The sequence below is a fragment of the Mesoplodon mirus genome (genome assembly GCF_964341445.2).
Source record: "Mesoplodon mirus genome assembly, chromosome: 5".
Lineage (NCBI taxonomy): Eukaryota > Metazoa > Chordata > Mammalia > Artiodactyla > Ziphiidae > Mesoplodon > Mesoplodon mirus.
Genome location: NC_138980.1, coordinates 5,321,920 through 5,340,557, shown reverse-complemented (window position 1 = coordinate 5,340,557; position 18,638 = coordinate 5,321,920). Strand labels below are relative to the sequence as shown.

Sequence of the window (18,638 nt, the reverse complement as noted above, 5' to 3'; positions counted from 1 at the left end):
CAGGAGTCAGAGCAATCACTCAGAGTGTCTTTGGAACACTTTCATTGCTGAATTTAAAGAGTCATGGCTGACAAGTGAGTTTCTCTCTCTCCCTCTTGAAAAATCCCTGTAACTTTAATGGGCATTGACTGTACTCAGTCTTGCACCTTTGCACTTACATACAGGCCTCTTCATGAAGTGGAGTCCATTCTGATTGTGGAGGCTTCTAATCGTGGTCACTGAGTTTGTCATGAAAAAAATGTTTGCATTCTTGTTCTTATTGTAAATGGCAGTACAGTTGACCATTGAACAATGTAGCTGTTAGGGGCCCAACCATCAACTCAGTCGAAAATCCCCTTCTAATTGATAGTCAGCTCTCCATACCCACGTTCTTCTGCATCCACAGTTCCACATCCATGGATTCAACCAACCGTGGATCGTGTAGTACTGTAGTATTTCCTATTGAAAAAAATCCTTGTATAAGTGGGCCCACGCAGTTCAAACCATGTTGTTTAAAGGTCAGTTATACTATGTTACTATTGCTATGTTGATACAATGGGAGACAGAAAATGGATAACTACCAGAGAACATTTAACAGTCCAATTGAGGAGCAAAGTGTAAATAAGTAACAGGAGAATAATAAGTCACTTTAATTTTCCACTAGGAAAAAATATGGTAGCATTGATAATTCAGTTAATTCTTCTAAATGTTCTCATCGGCCTCCCCTGTTTAATATCTTGTTACAGGTTCATATTTTTTGCATAGTAATATTCTTCTAAAATGTAACATTTACTTAGATAACAAACGTAAACTATCACTAAAGTGAGAAAAAAACTTGTTTAAATGCCATGTTATGTAATAAGATACATAACAGTTGTGAGAATCTGTTCAGTTATTATGTGAATGTTTTTAAAATGGCATTTTTGCTCCTTAGATCTCATATAGTACATGTATTTACCAATATCTATCATTTGTGTCTTATACAGATTTATAAATTTACATATTTATCCTTCCTGATCAGGGTTTTGTAACATTTCAAGCAGTTTTAATTCCTCCAGGTAAATTCCAATAAATTTGTGTTTTGGTTTATTCATAGGCCAATTGAATTGATGTGGGTTATGTTTTTAATGATAACAATACAGTATAATTTAATCACTCAGTTTCTGGAATCCCATGAATAACATATAAAAGATGCATTTATTTTGCAAGACATTAATGAGGAGCTTCAGTGCATCTCCTCCTGATACCTTTTAAAAGATATCTAATTATTTTTTACTCATTATTATTATGACAGATATAAAGTCAGGTCATATGTATTTGCATATGTTTTATTTTTTAATTACATTGAGAGACCGCTAAATATTCCTTGAGAGAAAATTCAAAGAAGAAAACGAGGTCTGCTTTCAGCTAATCCTACACAGTATATTGAGCTGGCTTTTGAACTTGACCACCCTGGCACTGTTATAGATTGTTGGTCTTTCATCTACAGGAATTGATGATGCAAGAGCATATACTTGCTTTCCACTTGCAACATTCTATCCTTGGTTAACCCAAAGTGAATTCAAGAAGACTGAGGTTTTTAAAACCAGCAGTAACCAAGGAGCATATGCAATATCCTGCTCCATTGTGTCAGATTCCACAATCATAGGCATAAAAATAAACTTCAAATGTGTTTTTTTTTAATTTGGAGTATAATTGCTTTACAATGTTGTGTTAGTTTCTGCTGCACAGCGAACTGAATCAGCCATATGCATACACATATCCCCTCCCTCTTGGACTTCCCTCCCTCACCCCCATCCCACCCAACTAGGCCATCACAGAGCACCCAGCTGACCTCCCTGTACAGCAGGTCCCCATTAGCTATCTGTTTAACACACGGTAGTGTATTTATGTCAAACCTAATCTCCCAATTCATCCCACCCTCCCCTTCCGCCTCCCCATGTCCACACGTCTGTTCTCTACATCTGCCTTTCTATTCCTGCACTGCAAATAAGGTTCATCTGTACCATTTTTCTAGATTCCATGTATATGCATTAACATACTATATTTGTTTTTCCCTTTCTGACTTACTTCACTCTGTATGACAGACTCTAGGTCTATCCACATCTCAACATATGACCCCATTTCATTTTTTATGGCTGAATAATATTCCATTATATATATGTACCACATCTTCTTTATCCATTCGTCTGTTGATGGACATTTAGGTTGTTTCCATGTCCTGGCTATTGTGAATAGTGCTGCAATGAACATTGGTATACACGCATCTTTTTGAATTATGGTTTTCTCAGGGTATATGCCCAGTGGTGAGATTGCTGGGTCATATGGTAGGTCTATTTTTAGTTTTTTAAGGAACCTCCATACTGTACTCTATAGTGGCTGTATCAATTTACATTCCAACGAATGGTGCAAGAGGGTTCCCTTTTCTCCACACCCTCTCCAGCATTTATTGTTAGTAGATTCTCTGATGATGACCATTCTGGCTGGTGTGAGGTGATACCTCACTGTAGTTTTGATTTGCATTTCTCTATTTTTTATTTTATTTATTTTTTAAATTAATTAATTATTTATTTTTGGCTGTGTTGGGTCTTCATTGCTGTGTGTGGCTTTCTCTAGTTGTGGCAAGTGGGGGCTACTCAGCTACTTTTTGTTGGGGTGCGCAGGCTTCTCATTGCAGCGGCTTCTCTTGTTGCAGAGCACAGATTCTAGATGCATCGGCTTCAGTAGTTGTGGCTCACGGCCTCTAGAGCACAGGCTCAGTAGTTGTGGCACATGGGCTTAGTTGCTCCACAGCATGTGGGATCTTCCTGGACCAGGGATCGAACCTGTGTGCCCGGCATAGGCAGGCAGATTCTTTTTGTTTTGTTTTGTTTGTTTTCTTAATTTTTTTTTATTGAAGTATAGTTGATTTACAATGTTAGTTCCTGCTATACAGCAAAGTGATTCAGTTATACACACGCACACACACACATACATACATACATATATATATATATATATATATATATATATATATATATATATTCTTTTTTATATATTCTTTTCCATTACAGTTTATCATAGGATTTTTTTAAACATCTTTATTGGAATATAATTGTTTTACAATGGTGTATTAGTTTCTGCTTTATAACAAAGTGAATCAGCTATACATATACTTATATCCCCTTATCTCTTCCCTCTTGCATCTCCCTCCCTCCCACCCTCCCTATCCCACCCCTCTAGGTGGTCACAAAGCACCAAGCTGATCTCCCTGTGCTATGCAGCGGCTTTCCACTAGCTATCAGTTTTACATTTAGTAGTGCATATATGTCCATCCCAGTCTCTCACTTTGTCCCAGCTTACCCTTCCCCCTCCCCATGTGGTCAACTCCATTCTCTAGTAGGTCTGCGTCTTTATTCCCATCCTAGCCCTAGGTTCTTCATGACCTTTTTTTTTTTTTTTTGATTCCATATATATGTGTTAGCATACAGTATTTATTTTTCTCTTTCTGACTTACTTCACTCTGTATGAGAGATGCTATGGTCCATCCACCTCACTACAAATAACTCAATTTCGTTTCTTTTTATGGCTGAGTAATATTCTATTGTATATGTGTGCCACATCTTCTTTATCCATTCTTCTGTCGATGGACACTTAAGTTGCTTCCATGTCCTGGCTACTGTAAGTAGAGCTGCAACGAATATTGTGGTACATGACTCTTTTTGAATTATGGTTTTCTCAGGGTATAGGCCCAGTAGTGGGATTGCTGGGTCGAATGCTAGTTCTATTTTTAGTTTTTTAAGGAACCTCCATACTATTCTTCATAGTGGCTGTATCAATTTACATTACTACCAACAATTCAAGATGGTTCCCTTTTCCCCACACCCTCTCTAGCATTTATTGCTTATAGATTTTTTGATGATTGCCGTTCTGACTGGTGTAAGATGATATCTCATTGTAGTTTTGATCTGCATTTCTCTAATGATTAATGTTGTTGAGCATTCTTTCATGTGTTTGTTGGCAATCTGTTTATCTTCTTTGGACAAATGTCTATTTAGATCTTCTGCCCATTTTTGGATTGGGTTATTTGTTTTTTTGTTATTGAGCTGCACAAGCTGCTTGTAAATTTTGGAGATTAATCCTTTGTCAGTTGCTTCGTTTGCAAATATTTTCTCCCATTCTGAGGGTTGTCTTTTCATCCTGTTTATGGTTTCCTTTGCTGTGCAAAAGCTTTGAAGTTTCATTAGGTCCCATTTGTTTATTTTTGTTTTTATTTCCATTTCTCTAGTAGGTGGGTCAGAAAGGATCTTGCTGTTATTTATGACATAGAGTGTTCTGCCTATGTTTTCCTCTAAGAGTTTTATAGTGTCTGGCCTTACATTTAGATCTTTAATCCATTTTGAGTTTATTTTTGTGTATGGTATTTAGGAGTGTTCTAATTTCATTCTTTTACATGTAGCTGTCCAGTTTTCCCAGCACCGCTTATTGAAGAGACTGTCCTTTCTCCATTGTATATTCTTGCCTCCTGTGTCAAAGATAAGGTGTTATGTGTGTGGGTTTATCTCTGGGCTCTCTATCCTGTTCCGTTGATCTATATTTCTGTTTTTGTGCCAGTACCATGCTGTCTTGATGACTGTAGCTTTGTAGTATAGTCTGTAGTCTGGGAGCCTGATCCCTCTAGCTCCATTTTTCTTTCTCAAGATTGCTTTGGCTATTCGGGGTCTTTTGTGTCTCCATTCAAATTTTAAGATTTTTTTTTTGTAGTTCTGTAAAAAATGCCATTGGTAATTTGATAGGGATTGCATTGAATCTGTAGATTGCTTTGGGTAGTAGAGTCATTTTCACAATGTTGATTCTTCCAGTCCAAGTACATAGTATATCTCTCCATCTCTTTGTATCATCATTAATTTCTCTCATCAGTGTTTTATAGTTTTCTGCATACAGGTCTTTTGTCTCCTTAGGTAAGTTTATTCCTAGGTGGTTTATTGTTTTTGTTGCAATGGTAAATAATTCTTATTTAAAAAGGAAGTATTAGCTAACCTTTTTGAGCACTATCTACCAGTTACTTTTCTAAAGTATTTTACAGGGAACAACTTATTTTTCTGGCATAACTGCTCTGTGAAGTAGCTATTACTATTATTATCCTAATTTTCAGATGACATGGAGGACAGAGAGTTTAGGTAACTTGCCCAACTAATACATAAGGAAAAATATATAATGAAGGATTTTTTGATTATTCTCAAGGGTTATGTTATCATTGGGTGAATTTTTTTGAATTCACTCAGAAGATATTTATTTAATGCCAACTATGTGCCAGGTACTGTGCTAGGAGCAAGAGACAGAGATATTAACATGATGAATACCTTCACATTGCCAAGCATCTGGATAAACAACCATTGTCCAAATCCACATGTATTTTAAATAATTGTTGTATTAATTCAATAATTTATCCCAAGTACCTATTCTCTGCCAGGTATTGTCTAGCAAGCACTGTGTTAAATATCTGGCTTTTTGACAAAAGTCTGTATTTTATTATAATGTTTCTACCTATTAAACACCCATTAGGCATCTCCTCTACAGCTGTATTGAAATGCCATTGATATTCCCATGCTTCTGCCTACAGAGAGCTTCTGTTACAAGATTTGTAGTGATGAACAAAAGAAGTTAAATACTGAGGAAAGGAAGCTGGAGGACCAGAAACACACTCTTCACTAGTTTATACTTAGTCCTCTATTAGCAGTAGTGAGTTGACTTTTCCCTCGTTCTCTTCTTCCAGAGATGTCTGCATTCTAGAAAACTATTGCCTCCTTGTTTCATAAATACCTTTTTTTTGTTTATATACAGATTGAATTTTACAATACATTTCTAAATATCTAGCTTGATTCTAGGAGTAAGTTTACCCTCTTTTGTTATTTTAAACTGCTTTATGAAAGGTGAGGTTGTCATTGACTCTATACAATTTCATAACTGAGAGATGTGTACAGATAACCAGTGACAAATGAGACTCAATTTGAGTTGAAGTTCTGGACTATGAGAGTTCCCATGGCCACATTAAGAAAGTTGCCATCTTAGAAAAAGAGCAGTTATACTTTGGGACAGACACCTGAGTTCTTAGGTTTAGGTAGCGAATATTAATGGAGTAGATTAATAAGGAGTGAGAGCTCTTATCTGAGAATCAGCTTGCTGTGTCATTCACTTAATACCTGGGGTTTCCTTTAAAACCAAGAGTAATTTACTTTTAAATCTAGTTTTATATGAAGAAAGACATTCTCTAACAAAACAAAGGCTCTAAATGAGATCATGCTAATAAAAATGTTGGTGGTGTATAATCTATTTAAACTCCACCATCTTTATTACAATTTATGATGTTTGCAAGTAAGTAACTCTTTTGAAAATCATTAGCTATTATCCAAAAGCCTATTGTTAGGGAACTGCAAGTTCAAGTTCTCAAAAACTCTTCCAAAAAACTCTATATCTATTATCAGATAAAGATGGCTACTCTTTTGAATAAAGAAGACTTCAGATTTCTAGAAAAGTTATGACAGTGCCTGAGCTATGCTATGGTTGATATAGATTCTCAAATTGAGGGTATTGTAGTTCCTTGAAAAATAATTTGCTTCCACTTTTTTGGAGATTTGACTTTCTCTCTTTGGAAGAAATGTGGTTTTTGGAAATCACAAGAGCTAAGAATCAAAAAATTGATGTTCAAATCCTCAGTGTTATGCTAACTAGTTACATGTCAAAAGACAGAAACTTAAGCAGTTTTCTCATCTGTTTTATTCCTTTTGAAATTGGGGGAGACTCTCTGTGCTGCCTGCCTCCTAGTCTCGTAAAGATTCAGCTATCTGTGTGCAAATGTTCTTTGAAGAGATAAATGTGATATACAAATATAACGAATGCTTTTGGGGGGGTTTGTGCGGGATGAGTGAGTTTGTAAAATACTGCTATTCTCTGGATTTCATTGCTTGCTTCCCTGTACAGCATTGTTTGCAATATAATATGTGTTTATTCACTGCAGTTATATGTGTGCTTACCAATTAGAATACATGTGTTTGTCCCACTCTACCCCATGGATTGAAAGGGTCATTATAACAGAGGTCATGTTGTTATTGTGCAGAGTCCTATCCCCAGCAAGTGCACTGACAAGCATTGTAGGTGCTCATAAGTAATTGTTGGATGAATGGAGCCAGACCCCCTAAATGCACTTTGCATTTGCGGTGTACACTCTACATTTGTACTTACTCCTTAAAACTGCTGGAAATTATGTTGTTTTGAATTTTTAGGGCATTTTGGGGGGGTTAGATATGCTGTAAGATCAAATTTGGAGATCATGTCTATGAATGTTAAAAAATTAATGACTCGCTTCTTCATAATCACTTCTCTTCCAACTTGAAATCCAAATATTTTGTAATTCAGATATTTTGTATTGGCAGGGGGAGGGTTTAGTACCATTTAATGCTGTACTGATAACTTAAATGATTTTTCTCTTCTTTTGTCTTCTCTTAGAGTACAATCCAGGGTTATGTGATAATGTGATGCTGTTTGAGAGAATGAGATTCATAATCAGATAAACTTAGGTTCAAGTCCCAATGATACCACTTCCTAGTTACAAGACTTAATATAAGCTGTTAATTTCTCTAAGCCTTTGTTGCCTCATGTGAGCCTAATTATACTTCCCCAATGGGATTATTGTGAGGATTAAAGATAGTAATATACTTAAGGTGCTTGGCGTGATACCTAACACATAATAACCTTTAGCTGTAGCTATTATCGTTTATACAGTTCATTTCCTAAACAGTTATTTTTTTCTATTTTGTTTGTCTTTTGTTTTGTGTATCTGTATATGTGTTTGTGTGTTTCCTTTTACAGATGGATATACAACTGATGACATTGAGTTTTACTGGCGTGGGGATGATAACGCAGTAACAGGAGTAACCAAGATTGAACTTCCACAGTTCTCTATTGTAGATTATAAACTTATCACCAAGAAGGTTGTTTTTTCCACAGGTTTGTATCAGGGCAAATAGTTAAGAGAAAAGGGGCTTTATTATATTTTGCCCAAAGGGTTCACTTATATCAGGATCAGGTCCCAGGGAAGGATGGGGACTCTGGAAGACTTAGATCTGCTGAAAATGCTCAGTTCCCCAGCAAGCCCATTTGGAACCCATCCATTTACTTTCAAGAAGGCACCCCCAGCATAGCAAATGTCTCTCACGTACTATCATAATTCTTTGAAACATGCTGAGGACAGCCAGGTCATAGTTCACTCAAGTCTGACCACAGTGAAATTCTCTAAACACAGTAGGGTGGAAGGACTTCACATTTTTCTCAAAGGGTAGGACTTTCTTTACGTAGCCTTACCTACTGTTTTGGAGCTAAAATCTTTTCCAGATGTTGAGATTATCCAGATACCTTTACCATTCTTATTCTTCCAGTATTGAGGTCAGACTTGTTTTCATCAGCACAGATTTTTAACAAAAAAGCCCAGGAATGCAGTAATTTGCTCCATACTCATTAAAAGAAAAATAATAAGTCCACAGGAATATCCCTCTTTATATTTTTCTTATTGAAATGAATTCCCCAAGCACAGAAATAGCTAATACAGTAACTGTAGATTTTGAACTGTCTGCTAAGGACTCAGGTACTTCCTGTCCCTGAAAACTACTTCAAGCAAGAATGCAAAATAGCCTCCAGCTTTGCAAAAAAAACAACAGAAACTTTTCCTAGGTTTGAGGTTCTTTGAACGCCTGAGACACTATGGAAATGAGTTTCTACTTAAAATATTTTTACTTTAATATTAATATACTTGCTCCAGTCCAAGAGGGCTAGACAAGGCTTTCAGTTAGTAAGAATATCCCCCCTGCACACACACACACACACACACACACACACACACACTGTTTATCAATGTGACTCTTTTAGGTTATAAGACTGTATTCTGTTACATACCTCATTTAAAATGTAATTCCCCAGGTCCCCACCATCAAAAGACCTAGCTTCAAGAATCTGATCCTTAATTATGTCTCCCACAAACATTGCTCAGGAAAAGTGACTCTCCACCTTTTGGTGGGTCAGGAATCCTTTTAAAACTTTGATGGAAGCAATGAAATTAGAAAAAATACTGCATACACATGAAAACCTTCACAAAATTTCAGGGATTTGCTGCACTAACTGCAGCCTCGCCACTGATCCTCGCCTTCAAATGCATCCTGGGGCTTGTGAAGAGATTTCTTTCCCTATAATCAGAGGTTGCAACCTTATTCTTATATATAAAAATGTACAGGATGGACTTGCTGAGGAACAATTAAAGGGGGAACAAAGGGACTGTGTCAAATTGTCTTGTCATCACAGTTGCAGAGAATGAGAACCTTTGATTCAGTGTAGAAGGCTGAGGAGGGAAGAGCTGGAATTCTTTCAATTACTGATGAGTGTGGAATATATTTAACACTGAGTAAGTCCTGCTAATTAAAAGCCCTGTTTTCTCAGACCACTTTTGCAGAAGAATGTGCCCTTCACCAGGAGCTAAAATTGAGTTTAGGAAAGATATACAAACTGTTTATGGGCCTTTAAAGAAAAGTATCCTATAAATACTGATTGATAACGATGATGTTTTAAAATTGTCTTTCTAGGCTCCTATCCCAGGTTGTCCCTCAGCTTTAAGCTTAAGAGAAACATTGGTTACTTTATCCTGCAAACATACATGCCATCTATCTTGATCACTATCCTCTCCTGGGTCTCCTTCTGGATTAATTACGATGCTTCAGCTGCAAGAGTGGCATTAGGTAGGCATCAATCTGACTGCTTGTGGAGTGTGCCTGTGTGTGTGCGTGAGTGCGCATTCACTTTCCTTACCCTCGAATTTGCAATGCGTGACGAGACCGGACTGCACACATTATAAGAATTTGGCTATGAGACGTTGGGTGATCTGATTCAGCGTTAAATTAGTTAAACACAAATTAAAACTCTTTCATGTCAAAATTAGTTAACTATGTAGCTGTCGGTAATGAAATTAGTCCCATCAGCTTTATATTTTTATTGAAGCATAGTTCATGTAATATTGCTAGATAATTGTTCAGTTTTTATCTGTGTTTCCTTACCTGGGAAGAGCTCTCTTCCATCTTTTTTTAATTTTTTTATTTTATTCTGAACAAGAAACAAAGAAATGAAATGTGCAACTAATCAATGAGCAGAAAGAATTCTGAAGTCTTAACTAAGATTTTGGGATAGCATGGCAGAGGGCAGGAGACAACAAAGTAAGAATATTGGGAAATCATCCATGACATCGCTTATCTTATGCATGCTGTTTTTCCATCATAACACCAGAGGAAGAGAATAAATTGTATTTCATGAACATTTTTATGTTGCTAACTCCAGATATAGTAAATTTATGACCTTTTATACAATCTTTATTTTTCTGAATTCTGACTAATCCCTTTAAATTTTGAGTTAAGTGCTTCACCAGTATATCTCAATTAAATCATTGATTCCTTAGCAAAGTCATTATTCATACAACAAACTTTTTTTGAACACCTACTATGTGTCAAACATACTGGGCACTGGAGATAAAGCCAGTGTCCTTCTGGAAGTTATGTTCTAGCAATAAAAGGTAAAAAATAAATTTATTTTGCATTTAACATGAGAATTATATAATATGGTAAACCTGTAGAGTGGAAATAAGTAAGGTAAGGGGGTGGGTATACTAGGGGTACAGTTTAGAATAACCAGGGTAGACTTCATTGATTGCCAATGGATAAAGACTTGAAGAAGATCGAGTCACATAAATGTCTGGATGAGAATATTCCAGCTTGATGAAAAGGCCCTCAGGTAGAAACATGCCAAGAAAGTGAGCAAGGTGGCCTGTAAGGCAGATGCAGGGTGAGTTCAGGAGTAGAGATAATGTCAGGGAGAGGGGACTAAAAGATGATGAAATGGTCCAGGGGCCATAATAAAAGTTTTGCTTTTATTCTGAGTGCAATTAGAGCAACACTGAGCAAAGAAGTGACATGATTTCAGATACAAAGGGATAACTTTGGCTGCTGTGTTGAGATTAGATTGTGGTGGTTCAGGGATGGAAGGAGAATTAATTACCTCCTGGACTGAGTCAAGTCCTCTGTGATATATTCTCTTAAAATACTGTAGACCAACCTTGGAGACCAACCACAGTTATAATTCATATTTATTTGGTTTGTGATGTTATTTTTCCTCATGGTACTGAAGATACCTTGGAGGAAGGTCCATATCTAATTTTGCTCCCATTATATTTGTAGTGTCTCACACAGTGAATGGTGTCCAGTAAATAGCTGCTGAATAAAATAATGAATGGAATTTGTAAATATCCTGTTATTCCAAAATGAAAATCTGTTATCAATTTTATGCCTATTACAGGAATAATACATGTTATTTACTTTTTGAAAGAAATTTGTCAAATGTCTTTTATGTGAGCAGTTGATTACTAGGTCGGAAACACCTTAACATGAGATTTAGATAAATAGTAAAGTCAGTGTTGTCAGTTTTATAATATACATGTAATATTCATGTCATCCAAGATAAGCTCTAGATGAAATAATGAAGAGAAAAGTAAAATTGGAAAATGTGTCAAAATGACTAATATAGAAAAGATGTGAGAATTATAAAATACCTAGATCTAAAGTATAACCATAGTTTTTTTGGCCATGCTCAGAATTGGATGCTCAAATTTATTTTTTCTGTATCTGTTTCATGAGCATATAGAAAAGCAAGGCAAAAATTATGACCTTATTAGAGAGAAAAAATTAAATCAGAAAACATATGTTCCTAAAAAAATAGAATTGAAAATTAAGTTTTGGTCTGTGTTGTTGGGTAGTGTTTAAAGACACAGGTTTCTGAGTCAGAGAGACCCCAGTTCAAATTTTGACTCTGCAACTTCCCATCTGTGTGATCTTGACCTCGGAGCTCTGTTTTCACATCACTCTTTTCCTACAAAGCTGGACCTTATCAAACTCAGGACTCTGGACTCCCAGTGCTTTTACCCAGCATATCTCTGTCTATCCCTTCAATTACAGCTTTGGGGAAACTACTCCCCACTGTCGGAGATATTCCCTCAGCTGGACTAATAGTAATAACCTGCCATAGTGTGGCATTTCCCATAGAGTCTTGTAATACTTCTATATTATTATCTGTGCATTATGTGCCTCCATTCCCAACCCAGAAACACGAATGCTAGACAGCTGCTTCTCTGTTACTCTCCACCTCTAGTTTCCATATTTTTTGCAATCATTGTTCATATCATCTGTTTAATGCATTCTTTGATTTCAGTACTTTTACAGTGATTTTAATTTATTTCCCCTTCATCACTTACTTATTCTGAAAAACTCTCAGCTGGTATTCTGCTTCCTGTCTTGCATGCTTACCCTCATGATCATCCTGAACACAGTTTGTCCCTGATACCCCCCTACTGGAAGCTGGTCAGTGGCCTCACATTGCCTTCAATTTTAAGTTCAAGTTCTGCATTAGGCTCTGTATATGTAACTTTCCATTATGCAGCCCTTAATCTCCACTTTCCTCATCATTCTTCCCATCATATCCTATAATGTATCCACACTGAGTTTCTTGAGATTCTTTTGATGGGCTGTGTACTTTCACCCCAACAAAGCACCCCTTTAAAAAAACTCTCTCGGGCTTCCATGGTGGCACAGTGGTTAAGAATCCGCCTGCCAATGCAGGGGACATGGATTCGAGCCCTGGTCCGGGAAGATCCCACAAGCCCGTGCACCACAATTACTGAGCCTTAGAGCCCGCGAGGCCAACTACTGAAGCCTGTGAGCCTAGAGCCCGTGCTCCACAACAAGAGAAGCCACCACAATGAGAAGCCTGCACACGGCAACAGAGAAGCACCTGCTGTCCACAACTAGAGAAAGGCCGTGCATAGCAACAAAGACCAAACACAGCAAAAAATAATAAATAAATAAATTTATTAAGAAAATAAATAAATAAACTCTCTCCACCACCAATGCCCTTAGGTCTACTATCACTTTTGACCTCCAGGTTTTGTTTGCCTGGGTAACTCCCACTCATTCTTCAGGACTCAGCTCCGAAGTCTGTATTTCTTGATCTCTTCCCTGCCACATCATGGGTTAAACTAGGATCTTCTCCATATTCTCAACTTTCAACTTATACACATGTCTATCATAGCATTTAATTCACATCTCTATTCCCCCACTAGATACATAACTATAAATATAAAAATGTAATTAAAGGAAATGCCCCCCAAATGATTAATGTTTACTATAAATTAATGATTTATGCATATTGCCAGGGCCTATCACAGGGCTGCTATATAATAAGTGCCTGGTATGTATTTTGCTCTATCTATAAACAAGTAAAAGAATACAGTTAACCTTTCCAGCTATGATGAAAGCAGAAAGGAAATACAAATATTATTACTCTAACTCTCTCATTTTTCACAGGAATTACAACTGTGCTAACAATGACCACTATCAATACCCACCTCCGGGAAACTCTCCCTAAAATCCCTTATGTGAAGGCCATTGACATGTACCTGATGGGGTGCTTTGTCTTTGTTTTCATGGCCCTTCTGGAATATGCTTTGGTCAACTACATCTTTTTTGGGAGGGGACCTCAACGCCAAAAGAAAGCAGCTGAAAAGGCTGCCAGTGCCAACAATGAGAAGATGCGTCTGGATGTCAACAAGGTAAGTTCAAAGGGCAAGCCCTCCTTGCTTCTTAAACTCATAGAAGAATGCCTGCAATATACGTTCATGGCCATGTTAACAAATGAGAAAACCAAAGGCCAGGGAAGAGATAATTAGTGATGGAGGCACAATTAGGGCCCAAATTTATGGTACAACATTTAGATGCCCTTTACCTTAACACTAGGGTGGCCCAAACCATAATCATCTGAGAACCACCTTTGTGACTTTTTCCATACATGAGTATATTATGTACTATTATTTACTTTATGTTTATTTAAATTTACTCACTTTATTTAAATTTATTTTAAAAAAGGAAATTTCATATCACTTAAATCAGTATTACTTGCTGGAAAATAATCTTAAGTAGAAATAAAAATGAAACTATGTTATTAAGTTTAGGTTATACTAGATAAAGGCTCTAGGCCTGAGCTCTGCATTCTCATTGATTTAAAAAGGAAATAAACATGTACAGACATGTGCTAAAGACCCACCAGCAACAAAATGAGACTTTGTTCTTGAAGTCATTAGATGGATAGAAAAAGAAGTGGAAGGGAAAAAAAGAATAACTTCCTTTTTAAGTGACAGATAATTACTTAATGCCTTGCACATGTACTACTTATAATCCTTGAAGCATTTGAGTACATGAGGCTACCATGTTGCTTAAGTAAGGCATAGCCAAAGAAAAATTCCTACACAGTTGTAAATCCAATTTATTCTTGAAGGCAATGGTTCTCAACTTTGGGTGCTCAATTAAATGACTAGGAAGGCATTAAAAAATACTGAAGCCTGGGTTTCATCCCCCCAAATTCTGATTTGATTGTCCTGGGGTATGCGTGGCCATCATAATTTTTTTTTGATTCTCCAAATATTATTATTTGCATTCAAGATTTATAATCTCAATTTTGAGGCTTTCGACAATAGTTCCAATAGATCTAGCCATCTTTACTCCCAAAATGTGACTTCACCTGGCTTCCTGTTATATAACTTTCTGCACTGAACAGAATATTTACATACGCATTTTCCCATAGTGCAAATTTAGGCGCCTCAAAATAGACAAAAAAAACAAGGACTTATTTTAATATCTGCCGTAAATAGCGTTTATAAAGTAGTGCATAGTGTTGGATTTGGTAAATAGTTCATAGTGATGGAACTAAGAAAATAGTAATACTTTTAAGCTATCTGGGATTGTTAACCATCCAATAATTATTGAATTTACATTTTAATATTTCTAACTTCAATTTAATTCCAAGGGTAGCACACCATAAATAATCTCTGCCATTGAGTTTTATTTGGAGCAAACCCAAAGAAAGCTTCTGACTCACTGATATTTTTCCATATATCCATAGGTCTGATATTCGATTTTAGACTATTCTCTAATCAAAGACACTCCTTTCCCAGGAGATGATATTCATAATGATGTAAATTTTAAGTATGGCCCTTATAAACCAATGAACCACAGGGTCTAGGAAGTTGTCAATCTCTTTCAGTACTCCAGGTTTCACTTATTGGAATCTATTAATAGATTCCAAGGTAGCATTATGACTCTCTTGGGCTGTCAAATAGAGAATGCTTTTTAAACCCATTTTACAATTTTCCTGATAGAGTACCTTTAGTAAAGAAAATGAATAAATAAAACGATCTCCTAGGACAGCAGTTTGAAATGGGTCTCAATAAATTGCCTAAAGCAAAGCTAGCTTAACATCTGATCTCTCTTCACTTTCATCTACCCTATTTTTTCATACCAATTTGCATTTACATAATAAATTTAAGTAGAGAGTGGCAGTTTTGTAGCAGACTGAAACTGGAGAGCTTCAGGTAGTTTTAAACTCAATGTACTGAGATGGAGGTAGGGAATGGTTCACTGGGCAGGTACCCCATAGTGATGCAAAACCCATCCTCTTGGCTGAAGTTGGATCTACAATTCAGAGCATAGAATGAGAGAACTAAAAAGATACCAGAATTCTTCTAGTACAGTGGTTCTCAAATCACAGGCCATTTTGCCACCACGCCCCCCCCCGCCCCCGTCAGAGGATCATTGACAATGTCTGTAGATGTTTTGGATTATCAAAACCAGGAGGAGGGGATTGCCACTGTTATCTAGTGGGTAGAGGCCAGCCGTGCTGCTAAACATCCTACAGTGCATTGGACAGCCTCCCCATAACAATTATCCAGCCTGAAACGTCAGTACTGCTGAGGTTAAAAAACTCTCCGCTAGTCCAATCCTCCGGTTTCAAGCTTGAGAACAATAGAAGATACCTGTCCTATTCTTAGAACTCTTTAGCACAAGTGGAGTCTCTTCTTTCTTTGATCAGTGTGCAATAACATCATGGTATCAGGAGTTATCCTTTAGCACAGTAGTTCTGAACAGATATTTTAGAGTCAGTCAGTTTTGATATTTACCCTCCATTTAGTAGTTGTGTGATAATAGGGGGGAAAAAAGCCTCTCTGACCCTTTAGTTTCCTCATCTGTAAAATGGAGTTAATTCCTCTCATAAGTTATAAAGTTATGATAAAGTGTAGAAGATAGCATAGTCCCCAGTATATGATAAGCACTAGGTAAGTGATAAATATTAACAAAATATTATAAACGATAAATATTATTACCTTTCAAAATAAAATTTACAGTCTCCAGACCTATTGGCAATACTTGCTTGTGCGTTCTACCTGCTCTAGTATGTAGGATGCAGTCCTATCCCTAAAAAAGTATTACCTACAGAGGAATGTTTCACTTTGGAAGTTTTAAAGTCAAAGCAACGAAATCATTTTTCAACAGGTATTAGCTGTAAAATCGATAGCAAGCCAACTACAAACTTTATCAATTATTTCTTAGGCCAGAATACTTACAGCCATGTTGGTTAGATTTTTTAAAGGCAGCCATCTAACATTCCAGGCTCCCTTTTTTTTTTTTTTTTTTTTTTTTAACACAGCATGAAGGGTTAGAGGAGACCCACAGAGGGCTCTGATTGCACAATGCTTTCTTTTGTGTCGGCATCATGAATAATGTCACTCTATTTCTTATCAAGAATGTTCCTTCTTTTTAACTGTAATTCTAGTTTTTTGTTTTTTTTTTAAAGATCAGGCACATATAATCAACTAAGTATTGTTGGATGCTCCGGAGCAATCAGTCACTAGGAGAGGGATTGACTCTTTCTGGTTCCATTGATGGTTTCCTAGAGACAGAAGCAGCATGTCATATGGTCTAAAGTGATTTTTAACCTGTTCTCTGTCCTGAGGGCAAGGGGGATGAAAATGGGAAGCCTAGCCAGGTGGGAGCCCACTGTCGCTCAAAGGCATGCTTCCACATTTTTCTAATCTCTTCCCTGTATGAAGTTTCCTGTAAGTTCTTATTTTAACAAGAGTTATCTGCAGCTCTTAAAACAATTCTTAGTCTGGCCTTTAACTGATGGAAAAACTAAGGCTCTGAAGGAAAGTGAACTATCCAAGGTTGCATAGCAAAGTTAACAAGATTTCTGAGATGATCTAGGTTTTCTAGTCGTTATCCAGTGTGCATTCCTCTGTGCAAGCAAGTGAAAACATAATATAAAATTTAAAAGCTGATTCCAGATTAGTCTATATATTCAGTTCACATCACCTAAAACAACCCGTCTGTCTACACACGAGTCCATAGCTGACAAGCCTTGTTACTTTCACAGTTATCTCCATGCAACAAATTAAATTGTTAACTACTAAGATTTAAAAAAATAAACCTCAAACCAGTAAGAGTTCTACTGAATATTTTTCTTCAGCGTTTTCAGGAGTAGCTAAAAAACTACAGTCTCTTTTTCTAGTGTTAGGAAAGCTCTCCTATTATACCTTGCATTCTTCTATTTTGTGTGTGTGTGCATGTTTCCTTATAGGATTTTCTCTTGATCAATTTTCCCACTTTTCTTGTTCATGCCTTCAAGTTTTCAGCTCTCGCTTTTTTTTCTTTTAAGCTTTATGTTGTTTTCTTCTTTATTTTTCTGCCAATAACTAGGTGTACATATATTTGAGACTTTAGTTACTTCTGTCTTTTCACCACCTTGATTCTTGCATATCTGAAATGCCTCCAATATCCTTACTGTATTGAGAGACCCACAACCACCAGTTTTCCCAATAAAGCTGCACCAAAAAGATCTACTAGGGGGGCATCCTTTATTCTGCATTCATGGGTGTTGGAGTCTCTGTGTTGTCTTTATCCATTACACCTAAATTTTTGGTTATGCAGAGCACTAAGATCTTTGAAATTTATTTATTTATAGTGCTTGAAACTAGATTTTGTAAGTGATACATTAAAAAGTACTATTTAGAAGTTCTAGTCTCTGTTAGCATCGGTCTTTCTAGAGACCAGTAGCATTTATCTATAGCCAATTTATTTAACCACCAATTCTAATCTAGTGGCATCAGTCGACTTAATTAGCACATTCTCTACTTTGTCTTCCAGATTTTTTATAAAGATATTAAACAAAATGGGACCCAATATCGATCCTTGTGGGACCCAACTGGAAACCTCTCCCCAACTAGACGGACTACCAATTACGATTTCTCTCTGTATACGGTTAGATAGCCAGTTTTTAATCCATTTATTTGTATTTCTGTGGGAGCCAATTTGTTTAGCTGTTCCCTTTAAATTAATGTATGGCGTTTTTGCAGATAACCTATGGACTTGTATCCTGAGACATGGGGATACATTAAATGTTTTCATGAGACCCTAATGGGGTTTTCCTGGGTTTGTTTTTTTTTAATGTAGTTATGATGAACCTAAGCTTTAGTATTCCACTCATACATTATTGTTGTGCTAAAGAAAGAAACCAAGTGGATCGTATTTTGAGACTTCTTTTCATTTGTATTGAGAGTATCATTATATACTCTGGCATTTCTTAGTTTTCTTGTTGTGTTTCTTTTGGTTGGTAGAATAGATGGAGAATTATACAGTCCTTCCATAGGTTGGCTCAGAATTCAGGAACCTATATTTTTCTGCCCTAGATCATTCATTTGTGTCTGAGAATGT

The 18,638-nt window shown here is 36.6% G+C and overlaps 1 protein-coding gene across 2 annotated transcripts in view; it reads left to right on the top strand.

Moving 5' to 3' along the window:
* GABRB2 (gamma-aminobutyric acid type A receptor subunit beta2) overlaps positions 1-18,638 on the top strand; it is a gene marked incomplete at both ends in the record, with an annotated part of 286,562 nt that overhangs the window by 223,725 nt on the left and 44,199 nt on the right. Inside the window, 4 exons of one of the 2 annotated variants that reach the window (XM_082622576.1) lie at positions 7,828-7,965; positions 9,588-9,740; positions 13,404-13,648; positions 18,072-18,185. In XM_082622576.1, coding sequence (XP_082478702.1) covers positions 7,828-7,965; positions 9,588-9,740; positions 13,404-13,648; positions 18,072-18,185 — 650 coding nt within the window. The remainder of the gene's footprint in view (positions 1-7,827; positions 7,966-9,587; positions 9,741-13,403; positions 13,649-18,071; positions 18,186-18,638) is intronic. The other variant, XM_082622577.1, reaches the window with a different exon arrangement.